This window comes from Ambystoma mexicanum, chromosome 2p (genome assembly GCF_040938575.1).
Source record: "Ambystoma mexicanum isolate Mex_15411 chromosome 2p, UKY_AmexF1_1, whole genome shotgun sequence".
Classification (NCBI taxonomy): Eukaryota; Metazoa; Chordata; class Amphibia; order Caudata; family Ambystomatidae; genus Ambystoma; species Ambystoma mexicanum.
Genome location: NC_090923.1, coordinates 1,253,215,491 through 1,253,231,220, shown reverse-complemented (window position 1 = coordinate 1,253,231,220; position 15,730 = coordinate 1,253,215,491). Strand labels below are relative to the sequence as shown.

Sequence of the window (15,730 nt, the reverse complement as noted above, 5' to 3'; positions counted from 1 at the left end):
GTGCTGCTTCGGAAATTTTTTCGGCAGAGGGTTTCCTGCGTCTGACGTCTATCTGTTGTCCCTCGAGGGTCTCCGTTGAGGGTCGACGTCACTGGATGTTATATATAGGACGCACGGCGCCCGTAGCCTCAGTTCCATTTTTTCCACAAGGTATTTGCTTCGGAATCTCGGCGCGCTTGATTCTTCTGTTCGAATATGTCTTTGTCTTCTACTACCCCGAAGTCTGGCTTTAAAAAGTTTCAGGACTGCGGGTCGAAGATGTTTCTCATCAGTCCGAGTCTCCAGTGGGAGGACAGATTTAGTCTCATCTGGGGGCATGGAGGACCATAAAAGATGACAGTGGGGTTTATCTGTCACCCGGTTGGGTTTTCACCTTCATCTTTGATACCCCACCTTCTCACCATCCTTTACAGCAGACAGGGTCTCCTTCTCTCAGGGCCGAGGTGAGAAAGCTGCTAGACCTGATGGCAGTAGAGCGTGTCCCGCCTTGTGAACAAGGGGAGGGATTTTATTCCTGTCTGTCCTTTGCCCAACCCCAACTAGGCTGGCCTGCGCACTATCCTAGACCTCTCAAACTTCAATCTCCCTTCCATAAGAAAAATTCAAGATGGATCAGGAACCACCAAATCAGATCCTCCCTTCAGAGAGGCGATTGGCTCAGTGTGGTCTATCTCCAGGATGCTTGCATGCATATCCTGATATGGCCTCAACACTGCAAATTCCTCCGTTTCTCAGTAGGAGCGGAACATTTCAAATATTGAGTCCTCCTCTTTGGTCTCGGTCCTGCACCACTGGCCTTTACGAAAATGATGGCAGTCATTGCAACGTTCCTCCATTACATCTATCCGTATTTGGATGACTGGCATCTTGGGATTCACTGTCTGCACACTGCAACACGCAACATCCAGACCCTTTTCCAGCCACTGTTAAGACTGTGGTTGTCAGTAAACTGGAGGAAATCATCCATGACGGTCTCTCAATGCCTGATCATCTAAGGTTTTTGTTGCGATTACACCAAAGGACAGGATTATAGACTTGTCAATCACCTGTCAGCTGTTTCTCAACTCGTCCTACAGGTCTGACTTCATGTGTTCTGGCTCTCCCTCTTGTGAGGCTGAAGATGAGTCGCACACAACTAATGCTACGGAGCAATTGGTCTCAAGCATCAGACCCGGACTCCCATTTGATAGCAATCCCATCATCCATGCTGGCGCATCTCTATTAATGGTCTACTCCCACCAACCTTTCAGTGGGAGCCCCCTTTTAGGAGCCTTTACCGCCGGTTACAATAATGACGGCTCTATACTGGGCTGGACTGGGGGGGGGCACATTGGCTCACTTGAAGGTCTTCGACTTATGGACGCCTCAGGATAGGAAGTCTCATAGACGTTGAAAGCTTTTCGGCCTTCCATTGTCAGCAAGGTAGTAAGAAGAATAGGCACATACAATTCAGTGGCCATGTTCTGTGTGAACAAACCGGGGGGCACCAAGGCTCCCCCACTTGTCAATCTAGCTATCCAGATTTGGGACTGGGCAGTGCAGAACAATATCTGGCTACAGACAGTTCACATTCTGGACCAGAACAATATTGCGGCATATTCCCTCAGCCGCCAGACAGTGGCAAACCACAAGTGCAAGATAAACCAGAATGTTCTTTTCCCCCTTTTCCCACCCACAGTGGGGCACTCAGACGGTGGACCTGTTTGTAACGCCATCCAACAAGAAGCTTCCGTGCTATTCCTCCAGAGACGGACTCTAGGCATCTTCCCTGGCGGGGGTGGGAGGTGCGCTCGAGATTCCGTTGGACCAACCTGCTGATATATGGCTTTCCTCCTCTGCCATTGATTCATCGATCGCCCTGGAGCCTCAGGAGTGCCAACAATCGCACTCTACTGCTCTTAGCTCCTTGGTGCCCAGCCAGGTTCTGGTTATCGGAACTTCAGCACATGTTCATGCGCAGCCACATCAGGTTTCTGCAAATCTCCAATCTTCTGCACCAGAAAAATAAACCAGTGTGGCATCCCTCCTCACAATCCTTCAGCTTAGCAGCATGGTTCCTGAGTTCAAATCCCTAGCGCAGTTTAGTCTATCAGAAGACAATATGCACTTAATTCAGGCAGCGCGCCAAACTTCAACAAGAGAGCAGTACAAAAGCAAGTGACTTTGATTCTGTCACTGGTGCCTTGCCAGGCAGCTTGACCCTCGTCTAGCTACTGTCATTCATATCTCATCTAGCTACCACGGGCCTTCACATTTTGTCATGGAGAATTTGTGTCTGCCATTGGGGCTTCCATTGGAGACCATTTCCAAAGCAGCTACATGGTCCTCCCCTTCGGCTTTCTGTAAGCACTAATGCCTAGATCTCAGTTCCCGGTCTCATTCCCAGTTTCACCAGGCAGTTCTCAAAAAACTTTTTCTGTTGAAAATGTCCATCCACCCTCTTCATAGGTCAATGCTTGGGAATCTCCCAAAAGTATGGAGGAAAGGGGACGGGATGTAGGAGTATAACAAAGGTACTCGCCGTACTCCTAGTCCATAGTCCCTTTTACTTCATACGCCCGTTTTCACCTATTTGCTAATTTGTCCTTTTTCTTTGGCAATAGAAAAGAACTGAAGGGCGATGCGCTGGGCTCAGGAAGTGGTGTGGGGGGGATACAGCGACACGCAAGACGGAATGTCCCTAAAGTATGCAGGAAAGGGGACTAGGAGTATGGTAGTCACTATGGTGAGTAACTTTATTTTCCCTGAATGGCGCTCATTGTTCCTTGTTCCTTAGTTCAGTGTTTGCATGCTCTCTAAGAAGGGCTGCCTGCCGGGGTGTTGTGTAGATGACAACTGGCAAATGTTACTTTATTTGAACATGGATGATTAATCCTTAAGATGCTAAAGTCCGTTTAGAGAGAAGCAGGTTACAACCTAAAAGTGAGTTGTAGCCAAAGAAACTGAGAACATGTCTGTTTAAATTACACATTTGCATACTTAATCTATTTAGCACACTGAGGTGAGAATTCATTAATTTTCTTGATGAGTGTGTTTGTTTTCTTCTGAAAAATACAATCTCCAGCAATTATTTGACATTCTTGTACATTTTAACTGCCATGTCAACTGTTTACTATGATCGGAAAACGTATCTGTTATTTTTTTAGATTGACTTACATGACTGAACTAAAAATGTTGCATGTATTAAAACCACTTAATGTTTGGTTTGTTTATTTTTATCTTCTAGTAAGTTTACAAACTCGAGACAGAATAGGCACTGGAGGTTCTGTTGTCGATTGCAGAGGATTATTGGAAAATGAAGGGTAAGTTCCTGTTTCAGATTGCTTTGTAGTCTCTACAATATATAACCTGAACAATGCTAATCATACTTTTTTCCATTGATATATTACACACTAAATGAAAATGATATCTAGCAGGTTTTTCTGTTCCTTTATAAAAATTGAACGTGAATTTTTCAGACTTCTGTTGGCCCAAAGGTCGAGTTAGACCTTTTTTCCTAATGCAACTGTGTTCATACAAGTGTCTTACCTGGGTTTTGGCTAGACAATTTAAGATGTGCCACTTGCGTTTATTTCAGAAACCGTGGTTTCAAATGTCTGTCCTGATTAACCTTGCAGCTGGTAAAATCAAAGGAATTGTGAAGCCCTTCATGGAATGCAATGTTATGCGCTCCCTTTGTTGCAGTGTCTAACGGAGGCAGTCGGGTCCTAGTGCCAGGCAATGGGCCAGATTTTGGTAATCCAACAAACTGTATTAATGGTTACATTGCGTGTACGTATCTGATTTGTATGGAGCATGCTACACAGAAAAAAAAGTGCTTCATGGTGAATTAAGAAGAAGGATGAAAGGTTGGGGGGATGAGGTATTGCATGAGGTTTTCAGAAGGAAAGATGGGATATAGCTATTTGGATTCACAATACTCAGTCTTTTCTGGCATTTGTCTTAAGGTGGGTCTCCGTTCCATCTCTATGGCTTTGTTCTAGAGAGGGGTTATGAATTTAGTTGTCATTAGTTGAGAAACATTTTTGAAAAGTTGCTTACATTTCCTTGGGTTTTGTTTCTTTGATGGCCACAAGTTCGTCTTACCAGGCTGCTCAACCCTGGACCAAATGCAGGCTTTTTTTCTGCTAGAACTTTAATTGGCATGGCCAGTCAGTCTTTTTTGTAGCTCAAAGGGATTTACATTGTTTACTTGAATGCAAATGTGGTAAAATGTTGAGCAGGGTTCAGTACCTTTTTATTGCATTGCATCTCATGTGCCATTTTAGGTGACGTTTGTTTCAAATGGCTGCCGAGGCAGTCTTCTTTCCTGAGCCCAAATAAGTTTTCCTGCCTAATAAGCGTTTGGACCATCAGGGGTGCTGACATGGCTTTGGTTGGGCCTGCTAGGGCTGGCGGGCCATTACCAGAAATGTCAACAGCCCCCTGCCCCCACCTATGGGGTGAAAGCCATATTCTGTCCCCATTGCTAATGAACGGAAGTCAACTTGAACTTCAGAGTAAGTTACATGTCCATATATGCTGCTCCATGACTCCTAGCCACTCATTACTATACGATTTAAGTCTGTATTAGTGCTTTCACATAACTTTCGATATGATCTTTGGCAAGTATTGTATGCATTAGAGGGGCTGACGCGAGAGAAAAGCACATGATTTTCATGGCATCACACTTATTGAATTGCAAAGCTAAATAGTTTTCAATCTGCTACAATTTTATGTAAGTGGCAGCAGTGATTTCATACCAAACGGGAGCAGATTCAGTTGTTTGATTCGTAGCTTTCATTTCTTTTTTTTTTTTAAGAACTGTGTGTGAAGATTCAGGTCCAGGGAGGCCACTCAGCGGCTTAATGGAGGAACCAGCTCCCTATTCAGATGGTACTGGAGCTGCTGGTGGAGGAAACTGTAGGCTTTTAGAATCACCTGGTCAAGAACAGAGGCTTCAAGCCCAGAGGTTAAGGAATCCTGAGATTCGAGGACCTGTACAAACTCCGCAGAATCGACAACATAATCCTCAGACACCTGACTTACCTGAAGGCTATGGTAAGTACTGCAGATGGCCTCAAGAACAGACCAACCCTTGAAGACAGTTCAAGGGATTTTGATAGAATTGAGAAAGAGCTCACTAAGGGCCGTCCTTCATCCTCACTAAGGGACGTTTTTCTGTCTAGGGCAGTTTCCCCACTAGCCCAGCCATCTCTGAACCGGAGGATGGTCACTAGAGATCGGTACCCTTACTGTCTTACAAGTGACTGCCTGTTCGGAATGGCCCAGGGCAAACATTTTACTCTTGCTCTCCCCGTGATAGCAATCGAGGTGACCTCTAACCTAGGCCCCACAATAATACTGTACAAGAGGTGCCTTCCAAACACCCAGGTCTCACTTGGTCCTTTAATTGCCCACACTTATATACTCCTTGCCCTGATCTCCCCCTTCCTTTTGCACTCATCTCTTTTCATCCTCCCACTCTCCTTTGTCTCTCCCTCTTGCCCTCGATCCCTCCATTCTTATGGCTTTAAGTCCCTACTCTTTTCATATATGTGGGTCCTCTGGCATTTGGAAATGAACAGTTCAACAAATAGTCACTTCCAGAGTTCATGTGTGGATTTACTGGAGTGCCCAGATTGTTGATTTGATACATCAACAGTTCTACGGTCCTGCTTCAAGTACAATCAAATTTAGTCTGGGTCACATGGAGTCTCTGGATTGCTAGTTTAATATGCAGGCTGCTCCACTGTCCCGCTGCAGTCTGTTTCATGTAGTGTCTGGGACGTTGGTTGGATATGCAGATCGATCCGTGGTCCTGTAGTTCCTGGTTGATTCTCTCCCAGTTGGGTTGTTTGGTCTCCCCTTCACTGTCTAGGGACAAATGGACAGAAACTGGCCATCATTGTGCACAACAAGTATGGGGTAAGAAATGGGGGGGGGGGGTACTTGATTCAAGTAACGAGGCACAGGACGAAGGGAGAAACCGGAGCCCTTCCAATTCCCACACCCCATCTCTGGGGACAGTCAGACTCTGGGAAACTGGCTGAGGGGTTCCCATTCCCATCTGAGTGGGTCTGATCACTGAGCATGTTATATACGTCAAAGGGAAATTCTACATATGCTACATAATTGCAATCTTTTATATAATACCAATTCGTTTTTTCAATAGTTACATTGTTTTACATATTTGAAACCTAATGCTGCACAGATTTAAGTGTTAGTTGCTGCTATGTTGTCATTTTCTTTGTTGAAATACACACTTCAATCCTACTTAACTTACCTAAGGAATTCCATTTCTACCTTTACTTTGTAGAACAAAGGACCACCGTACAGGGACAAGTTTATTTTTTGCACACACAAACTGGAGTTAGCACGTGGCATGACCCCAGGATACCAAGGTATGTAATTGTATCACCTTTGTAAAGCTCTATCCCTTGCATCCCTGTATCCTTAATAGTCTGGCCTGTTAAGGAGAATATGAGATCGGTGGGTTTCCATGCACAAGATAAACAGTATTCACGTGTTAGGTTGAGTAAGTACTCCAGTGTTGGGTGAGGGAACTGACGTTTTTCAATTTAGAAGTGCTACGTACATTAATTTGTCAAACTATATAGATCTACCTTCAGGGGAAGCAATCAATTTTTCTGTCTGGAACATTAAGATGTTACTTTCCTGCCAGTAAGAACTTTGAATACATTGTGCCTAACAATAGACTTAAACTTTCCAAATGGGTTCATAGCTTACTTCTACTGCCAAGGCTGGTGCCAGTTTGTGGGAGGATGAGTGGAGCGGTGACGGAAGAAGACTAGGAACAGATGTCTGCCAACTAAGTTTTCAATGGCTGCCAGAAGTGGATCTTCATTACATTGTCAACTTAAGATTCTCTGGTTTAAGGTGCATAGTGTGAAAAAACCTCCAAAGGGGGGTTGGGCTTGGTCATAGCTTGATAGCTGGATGCAATGGTTAGTTTGTGTTGCTCTCTCGCGACATTTGTTCAATAATGCAAAGTACTCTGATTTTCCGTTTATGTAGTGGCCAGAAACCTGCAGGTGTTCTCAGGGCCTGTTGGACCTGCTTAGGGATTTTAGACCCATAGTCAGTCTAGCTATACTGTTTTTGTAACTTAATGGATCCGATGTTCCCGATACAGCTGAGAAGTTGATTGCATTTATTAATGACTTATGCAGGTTCAAGCTCCCCCCCACCCCCTCAAGACTATTACAAAACTGCCAATTCTTGTTAAACAGTTACATTTGTTTGTTTGTTTTATTACTTATATTGCGCACCAGACCCAAGGGTAACCGGGCGCATTTTATACGACAGCTCAAAACTTTGTTACAAGATCACATGGCAAAAATAGATCAACAAGAATAATATACAACAAAATATACAGGAGTATACACAAAATATACAGGAATATACAGCATGTGGAGTGTAAAAGCATGTGTTTACGGTCCTAGGCAGAGATTCCTAGGCTTGAATATGTTCAGGCAGTAGATGATCTAAAGTGTATCTGCATTTTTGATCCACGTTATAAGGTTGTGTCGGAAGGTGGGGTAGGGTTGGTCAGTCTTCAAGGTGGATGGTAGGGCGTTCCAGAGTTGAGCTGCTTTCACCTGAAAGCTGCAGCCGCCGACTTTAGTCAGTTTGACTCTAGGTATGGATCGGTTATTGGAGTTAGCAGATCTAGTAAGTCGTGTTGGTTTTAGTTTGGTGAATCTGGCAGAGAGGTACTGCGGTGCGGCGTTGTTAAGGCATTTGTGGACCAAAGAGGCAACTTTTAGTTGGATTTTCTCCTGAGTAGAGAGCCAGTTGTTAGCTCGTCTGAGTGCGGACATGTGGGCTCTCCTGGGAATGCAAAGTGCTGCTCTAAGCGCGTTGTTTTGCAGAATTTGAATTCTTTTGATGACTTCCTTGTTAGCCCCAATATAGAGCGAGTTGCAGTAGTCCAGTTTTGATAACACGAGCGCTCTAGCGAGTGTGATGCAGCTATCGTTTGATAGGAAGGGTTTGCTTGCTCTTATCAATTTGCAGGTATAGGCGGTTGCTGAAGCCATCGCATTGACCTGCTTGTTGAAAGAAAGGGTGGAGTCCAGGTAGAAACCCAGAGTTTTAACCGCGTGGGCGGTTGTGATTTGGTTGTTGTCGATATTGAAGGAGGAGTAGTTGGGGCCCAGTTTTTTGAGGGTGGGTGGTGTGCCCAGGATGATGATTTCAGTTTTGTCATCATTCAGGCATAGACCGTGTGTGGCCATCCATGCCTGGATGATGAGATACACTCTGTTCACCAAGGCCAAATCCTTGTCGTAATCACTGGTAAGTGGTAGGAGAATCTGGGTATCATCTGCATAATTAGTGTAGGTGATACCAAGAAGGTCCAGATTATCGAAAAGGGGCTTAGTGAAGATGTTACAGAGTGTAGGCGAAACACAGGATCCTTGGGGCACACCACATGTAATGGGGATGGAGTCTGCTGCCGCAGTGTTGGAGAAGACTCTCATTGTCCTGTTATTGAGGAAGGATTGGATCCATTTTGTGGCTTCTTCTGAGAAGTGCGCGGCTGTATCCAGGTGCCTGCAGAGGCCCTTGTGGTCAACAAGGTCAAATGCGGCAGATAAATCCAGGAGGAGGAGTAAGGCTGGTTTGCCTTGATCCCTTAGCTCATCAATTTGCGCCTTTAGGTCTAAGAGGGCAGTTTCGGTTCCGTGCCGGGGACGGAAGCCAGACTGCCGTACTCCTAGTAAATTGTTGTTTTCAAGGTGTTTCTGTATTTGTGAGTACGCCACTTTGTCTATGATTTTTAGGAGGAATGGCACAGTGGTGATTGGGCGGTAGTTTGTGGGTATGGCAGGGTCTAGTGTCTGTTTTTTGAGCAAAGGGAGTACCCAAGATTCTTTTAGATTGCTTGGTATGGACCCTGTAGCGAATGAGGCGTTAATGAGTTTTGAGATAAAGGGAGCCAGGTCTCTAGCTGCGTCCTTTATCAGGTGAGGAGGACATTGATCCCCCTGGCAATTAGATGGTTTGAGTGACAGTATGATTTTTTCAGTCTCAATAGTAGATACTTTTGAGAATTTGAAGCGAGGGTAGTTGGTGCTATTTTTAGGAGGGGTGATATCTGTTTTGGGTTTAGTGTCGAGACTGAGCAAGGATTTTTTCGTGGCAATTTTAGATTGGAGAGATGTTACTTTATTAGCTAGGGCTTGCTGAATGTTGGTGCACCATGTTTTATCTTTGACACAGTTGTCAGGCACTGGGATGGGGGATTCTATTTCCTTTAGGATAATGAAGAGTTCTTTCATGCTAGAGTTGGCTTGGGCTATTCTATTGTAGGTTTCCCGTTTGGCTGCTATTTCCTTTTTGTCGAGGGTAGATATATCACTCAGGTTGCTTTTATTTTCTTCCGATGGTGGTAATTTCCATGCGACCTCGCATTGTCTTTTTATGGTACGAAGAGTTTTTAGATAGGGGGTGTACCAGGAGTTGAGGTGGACTTTAGGTTTGCTGCGTCTCACTTTGAGTGGTGCAATTATGTCCAAGGTAGAGGACATGACTTTGTTGTACTCGTACACTAGTGTTTCAGGGTCCAGGTTGTCTGGTAGTGAATTAAGTGTGGGGAGGATGAGCGGGAGTATAAGGAGATGGTCTGTCCAAATTAGTGGGGAGATCGATAGGATGGAGGCATTGCAGTTGTGGTCTGCCACCCAATCGAGTATTCTACCCTTGTTGTGGGTGGGGTGAAGTACTTTTTGTGAGAAGCCTAGTTCAGAGAGTAGGTTGGCTATTCGAGTTGCCTGTGGGTCATTTTGGTCATTGAAGCCTAGGTTAAGATCCCCTAGCAGGATGACTTGTGATGATTGTTTTAGGTTGTGCGATAGGATGGTAGAAATGTCCTCCTCAAAGGTTCCAATAGGGCCTGGAGGTCTATAGATAAGGTGGATAGTGAGGGTTTGGGAGTTAATAGCTAGTTTAGCTGTTAGGCTTTCGCATGAATTAGTGTTGTTCGAGGGCACTAGCCTGATGGATAGGTTAGATTTAATAATAAGGGCTATGCCCCCTCCGCGGGCTTCGCTTCTATCTGCTCTTAGGATGGTGTAGTCGCTGGGGGTTGCTAGCATAATGGCTGGTCCTGCGGCGGCATGTAGCCAGGATTCCGTGATGGCCAGGAAGTCAAAATTTTCGGTCTGGATAAGATCAGCAATCTCGATGGCATGAGCAATCAAGGACCTAGCATTAACTAGTGCACCTTTTAGAAGTGGGCTGGTGGATGGGGGTGTGCATGTCTTTTCCTGGGTTGTGGCAGGAGTGTGCTTACATGCATTTTGTGTCTTTGGGTGTAGGCTGTGTGGTTTTTCTATGCCCCTATTATGTGAGGGTTTGCTACGGTTAGATGTGGTCAGTGTTCTGGCGCGTGGTTCATATAGTTTTTCAAGTCTGGCTCGGAGTCTAGCATTTCTAGATATGGTATTGCATGGTTTAGATTCAAAGGTTCTAAGTTGTTGAGGTTCTTCAGTTAGGTCATTCCGACTTAATAATGGTTGAGGTAGAGTCTGTGTCATGGCCGGGGAGTGAGCTGAGCGTTGGGGGGGTAGTGTATTCAATGGTGGAGTGAGTCTGGGTATGTGGACTAGGAATGTTGTTAAAGTGAGAAGGGCTAATGTGGCTTGTAAGGTTTGCATCTTATGACGTCACCGTGGAGGGTGGCAGAATGAACTAGAGTAGGCTGTGTAGTCCGGCCTGATCAGGGTTAGGGTCTGTGCGGATGAGGCAGTTAACTCAGGTATAGTAGATGGCGACTAAGTTTGGGATGGTGGCAATTGACTAGAGTACAATCGGCAGTACAGTTGACAAGTACCTCTTTCAATAGGCAGGCTAAATGTAGCTAACATAGGCGGGCTGAATACAGCATACTATCATAGGTAGGCTAAGTTCAGCATTCAGTGGGCAGGCTAAATGTAGCTATCATAGGCGATACATGTACAGGTAGTGGCAGACAAGGCAGGTAAAGATAAGCTAACTATGGCAGTGTATCACCTAAACGCAAGAGTCTACCTTGGGATACATGAAGTAACTGGTTTCACCTATTGACGACCGTAAGGCATAGCACAGGTCAGCAGGCACAGCACAGAATGCACAGCATTTGAACCTATGTTCAAAATAGCACAATTTGGCAAATATGCAGTGGGGTAGCACCTAAGTTCAAAATAGCACAATTGGGCAAATATGCAGTGGGATAGCACCTAAGTTCAAAATAGCACAATTGGGCAAATATGCAGTGGGATAGCACCCAAGTTCAAACTAGCACAATTGGGCAAATATGCAGTGGGATAGCACCTAAGTTCAAACTAGCACAATTGGGCAAATATGCAGTGGGATAGCACCTAAGTTCAAAATAGCACAATTGGGCAAATATGCAGTGGGATAGCACCTAAGTTCAAAATAGCACAATTGGGCAAATATGCAGTGGGATAGCACCTAAGTTCAAAATAGCACAATTGGGCAAATAGGTGCTATCCCACTGCATATTTGCCCAATTGTGCTATTTTGAACTTAGGTGCTATCCCACTGCATATTTGCCCAATTGTGCTAGTTTGAACTTAGGTGCTATCCCACTGCATAAGTTCAAAATAGCACAATTGGGCAAATATGCAGTGGGATAGCACCTAAGTTCAAACTAGCACAATTGGGCAAATATGCAGTGGGATAGCACCTAAATTCAAAATAGCACAATTGGGCAAATATGCAGTGGGATAGCACCTAAGTTCAAAATAGCACAATTGGGCAAATATGCAATGGGGTACCACCTAAGCTCAGGATATGTCAATTAGGCTGGGACACGGCGCCGCGCCGAAGATAGCTAAACATATTGGAATGCATTGGCTAAGTGGGAAATTTAATAAATTGAGAGTGATTGAAATGGGTGCAGCAGAAGGCACCTAGTTTTAGTGAGCGAAGTCTGGGATGCTGGCAGTAGTGAGCGCTTTCAGGCAGAATCAAACAGGCTTGTATTTTGGGCATTCAGGCTGAATCTGGTGTGCAGGTCACTAATATGCATTAAACCGGACATTTGCAGCGAACTGAAAAGCATTTTGGTCCGTTAGTATTTAAGTGGCAGTTTTAACATAGCAGTCCAGTGGTGCACACGGATTTTGCACTTTTAGATACTATTTCCTGGGGTGTCACAGACACACATGGTGCTGGAGGCAATGGGGTAGCTGGGAGTAGTGCACTAGTGTTGGTCAAAAGTTACCTGGAATGAGACGGGCATGGGGTATGGCAGACGGCAGACTCGGGCATAAACAGGCACAGAAACCGGTGAAGTCCTTGTCTCCCGTGGTCCTTGGAGGGAGTGGGCCGGCTTCGCCTGCCGGTAGCCAATGGGTGAGGAGATAGGCCCAGTAAGATCATAGAAAGGTCCCTTAAATTCAGATTTAAACCATGATGCTGTGTTTATCACAAGGCCTTGATGTGCCAGATCTACATTCATCTTACCTGCTTTATTTTCAGTCCTGGTGCTACTCTTTGCCAAATGTCTCAGTTCCAACCCTTGGGGGTCAAGAAAGTCCTCACTACCTTCCAGCTGATTCTTGTTGAAATTGCTGGTATACTATGCTCCATTGCGGAATGTGTAGCAAGAGGTTGCTTTTCAGAATTGCTGCCAGTTTGCTAAGAAGGGGTTTGAAATGGGATGTAAACAATCAAAGGCACTTAAGTTGGGTAGAAGGATTCCACCCACCGCGAAGATTTAGGTTTGTCAGCATTAAAGAGCAGCCAATTTTATTATTAAACGCTCCTCTGTAGAGTCTACTGGTGTCACTGGGAACATGTTTGGCCCAGGTTGTCTTTCAGCTGCATCCTTTGATTAGTGCGGTTTGCATACTTTTTGCGATCTAGTTACTTTTCAATGTTCTTCCAAGACACCTATGATTCCAAACTCTGTAGTAATTTAACTGGAAAAACGAACTCCTGGTAAAAATTAAGTGGGAACAAGTAAAACATAATGGTAAAGGAAATAAAAGAATGGACACTTTTAAAATATGTGAAGTAAAATAGTTCATAAAAGTAACCTCTGCAAAACAAAAGTAAAACCAAGATTAAAAACATTATACCAGGAGATTGTACCCTTCCCTTAAGCCACTGCACTTTATTTGAAAATACATATCTAGATTATAAAATAAGGGAAATACATAAATGAAAAGTGATTTTATGTGGGTTACCCCATCACCATAAAACTCCCCCCCCCCCCCCCCCCCCACCCAAACAAATGCGGCATGTGCTACCACATCGACCTGCACTTGCTTCAGAACTGAATTGCAAACGCACCCAGAAGCAAAGGGTATTAAAATGATTAACTTGGACAATCTGTGTCTTGCTCTCGAGCAGTTTCTCGGATATTAATTCACACAACATGGCAATGTAACCTAACTACCACCATGGGGGAACCTTGTATATAGTAGGTTTTCAAAATGCAAATATGTAATGCGCTTTAGTCTCTACTCTGGTTGTTAGGATTTGTACCACACCCTGCTGCAATTTGCATGGTTTGATCTCCAGGAGCTCTGGCGGATCTGGGAGAAAGTAGATGCACATTATTAGTCTGCAGGAGGTGGAAAGATTGCGGTGCTTTGTTGATGTTGCAGATCAATGGTGCATGAGCTTTGCGTGCTTGTAAGATTTCTAGGTATGAAATGTAAGAAGCATCAAAAACTGCGTGCCCAGAGGGGCAATCTCGTTTGGGTGAGATGGCCGAGCATGACATTTGTAGTTGGAGGTGTACAATTGTGATGCATCAAGTCTGGAGACTTTGTAAGCAGTGGTTTTCCTTCTTGTGTGGGAAGGTGGAGAGAAATTGAGTGTTAGTCATAAGGTAGTGAGTGTTCCTGGGGGTTAGCAATAGTGCTTTCAAATGATTGGTCTCGCTGTCAGTGGCATTAAGGTGAAAGATCTTTATCTATAATTGACTTCATTTTTGGCCGTTAAAAAATAATTTAGGCTGTTTCCCACACTTTGGAGATTTTTTTTTGAACAGCTTGAATTTTTGCCATTTTCATATTGTTTTGCAGCGTGAATCAAGTACACTGTGTTGGTGCAGCGCTTAGGGCGCGCCCGTTTTGGCGCTGGTCCGTTGTAGGCACGCCCTGACTTCCGTGGCCAGCAGGGCACAGGGACCTGCTCACCGAGATATTTGTTTTACTTCAATATATTGTCAACCAAAGCACGGGTAATGCAGTACTTTGACGTATTTAAGCGAACACTAGCCGCTCAGCACATGGAGCTGAACTTTGAGTGCAGGCACCATACAGAAATAGATTGCTGTGTCCACGGCTCAAGTCGAGGGTACACGCGGGGGACGGAGTCAGCTAAAATGAGAACCACATTGAATTTATGCCAACCTCGGGATCAAACTGCAGTCGGCAGATTTGTAGGCTGGACACTTCACCACTAAACTATGTAACCTTATGAATAATAAGCGACAACTAAAGGTTAAATGTCCGATTTCGGTACTGCAAGTCCCAGGGAAAACATTTATATTGGTTATTGGAATTTAAAAACATGCACACCTTTTTAAAGTTTTCAAAAACACAATTAGAAGAAAATATCCTCTCTTGGTTTTGTGCGTGTGTTGATTTTATGAAAGGCAAATGTCATTTATCCTGTTCAATTTGGGTGGTTATGCAAAGCCAATTTAACGAAATGTGCACATTTCACCTTGATATGCTAATTTCTGGCGACATCACATCCCACTGCGTTTGTTGAGTCCCGCCACTTTATTTTTTAGGACTTGATCCCTGGCTGTGTCCACACTATATTTAAGGACAAAATACATATCTACGGGTGCAGGTCCCTGCGACCTGCTAGCAGCGGCAAACAGGGCGCGCCTACAGAGTACCTGTGCCAAAAGCTCACGTCCGAAAAAGCCGGCGCCCAAAGTGCTGCATTGGAATGCCCGGCTTCGGTGTGATTCTTGTTACAAATTCATTCTGTGGGCATAGACTGCCATCTACTGGTTAGATGTAGGTACTCCTCTAGAGCGCCTGCCTGGTCTTGGCAAGTCTGAGACTACACTTTGGCAAAGACTCAATATTCAGACCGTGTCGTCGCACCTTAATCCATTCCAGTCACACAGAGGAGCAAATATTCAGAGCACCTATGTTCACTTTTAGGAGTCACGGAGTGGCAACCACCATCAGACATTTTCTTTTTGTACTTGTCCTATGAACACTAGTTGGCTTGTATTGGGGGGGGGGTCTCTGTGCTTACACAGGGGGCCACCAAGGTACTTAGTGCACGGCTTGTAGGTTTCAGCGAAAACCCCTTTTACAAGAAGGAAGAAAAGGTCTGCTTACACCTTTTTTTACACGTTACAAACTGGAAGGAACTCTGCTGCGACATCTACTAGAGACTGCAGAGGCTGATTATTTTGAATGAGACCTGGAGATGTCGGACTAGCACCATTGGGAGGTTGACTCGATAAGCACGCCTAAAAAGGGCAAGGGAACCTCTGTAGCCTCACCCGAAAATTCCACAAAGAATGTATTCAAGTTGGAGACCACCATCCCCAAGCTTAGTAGTTCTCATTTAATTGTGTCACAAAAGTGGTAAACGCCAAAATATAAAAAGAAGGCCATTTATAACGACCCTACACCAGACTCCATTATTTCCAAAATCGCATTCAGGAGGTGTTCCACACTGGTAATGCGTATGGTTGACAGCCAGATAAGGAAAGTGGTTGATCACGCAATGG

The 15,730-nt window shown here is 44.7% G+C and overlaps 1 protein-coding gene across 1 annotated transcript in view; it reads left to right on the top strand.

Annotated features, from left to right (window-relative positions):
• Positions 1–15,730, top strand: part of SMURF1 (SMAD specific E3 ubiquitin protein ligase 1) — a 1,020,511-nt gene that overhangs the window by 529,332 nt on the left and 475,449 nt on the right. The window contains exons 6-8 of the mRNA XM_069645560.1: positions 3,227–3,302; positions 4,802–5,040; positions 6,299–6,383. Of these exons, the coding sequence (XP_069501661.1) occupies positions 3,227–3,302; positions 4,802–5,040; positions 6,299–6,383 (400 nt within the window). The remainder of the gene's footprint in view (positions 1–3,226; positions 3,303–4,801; positions 5,041–6,298; positions 6,384–15,730) is intronic.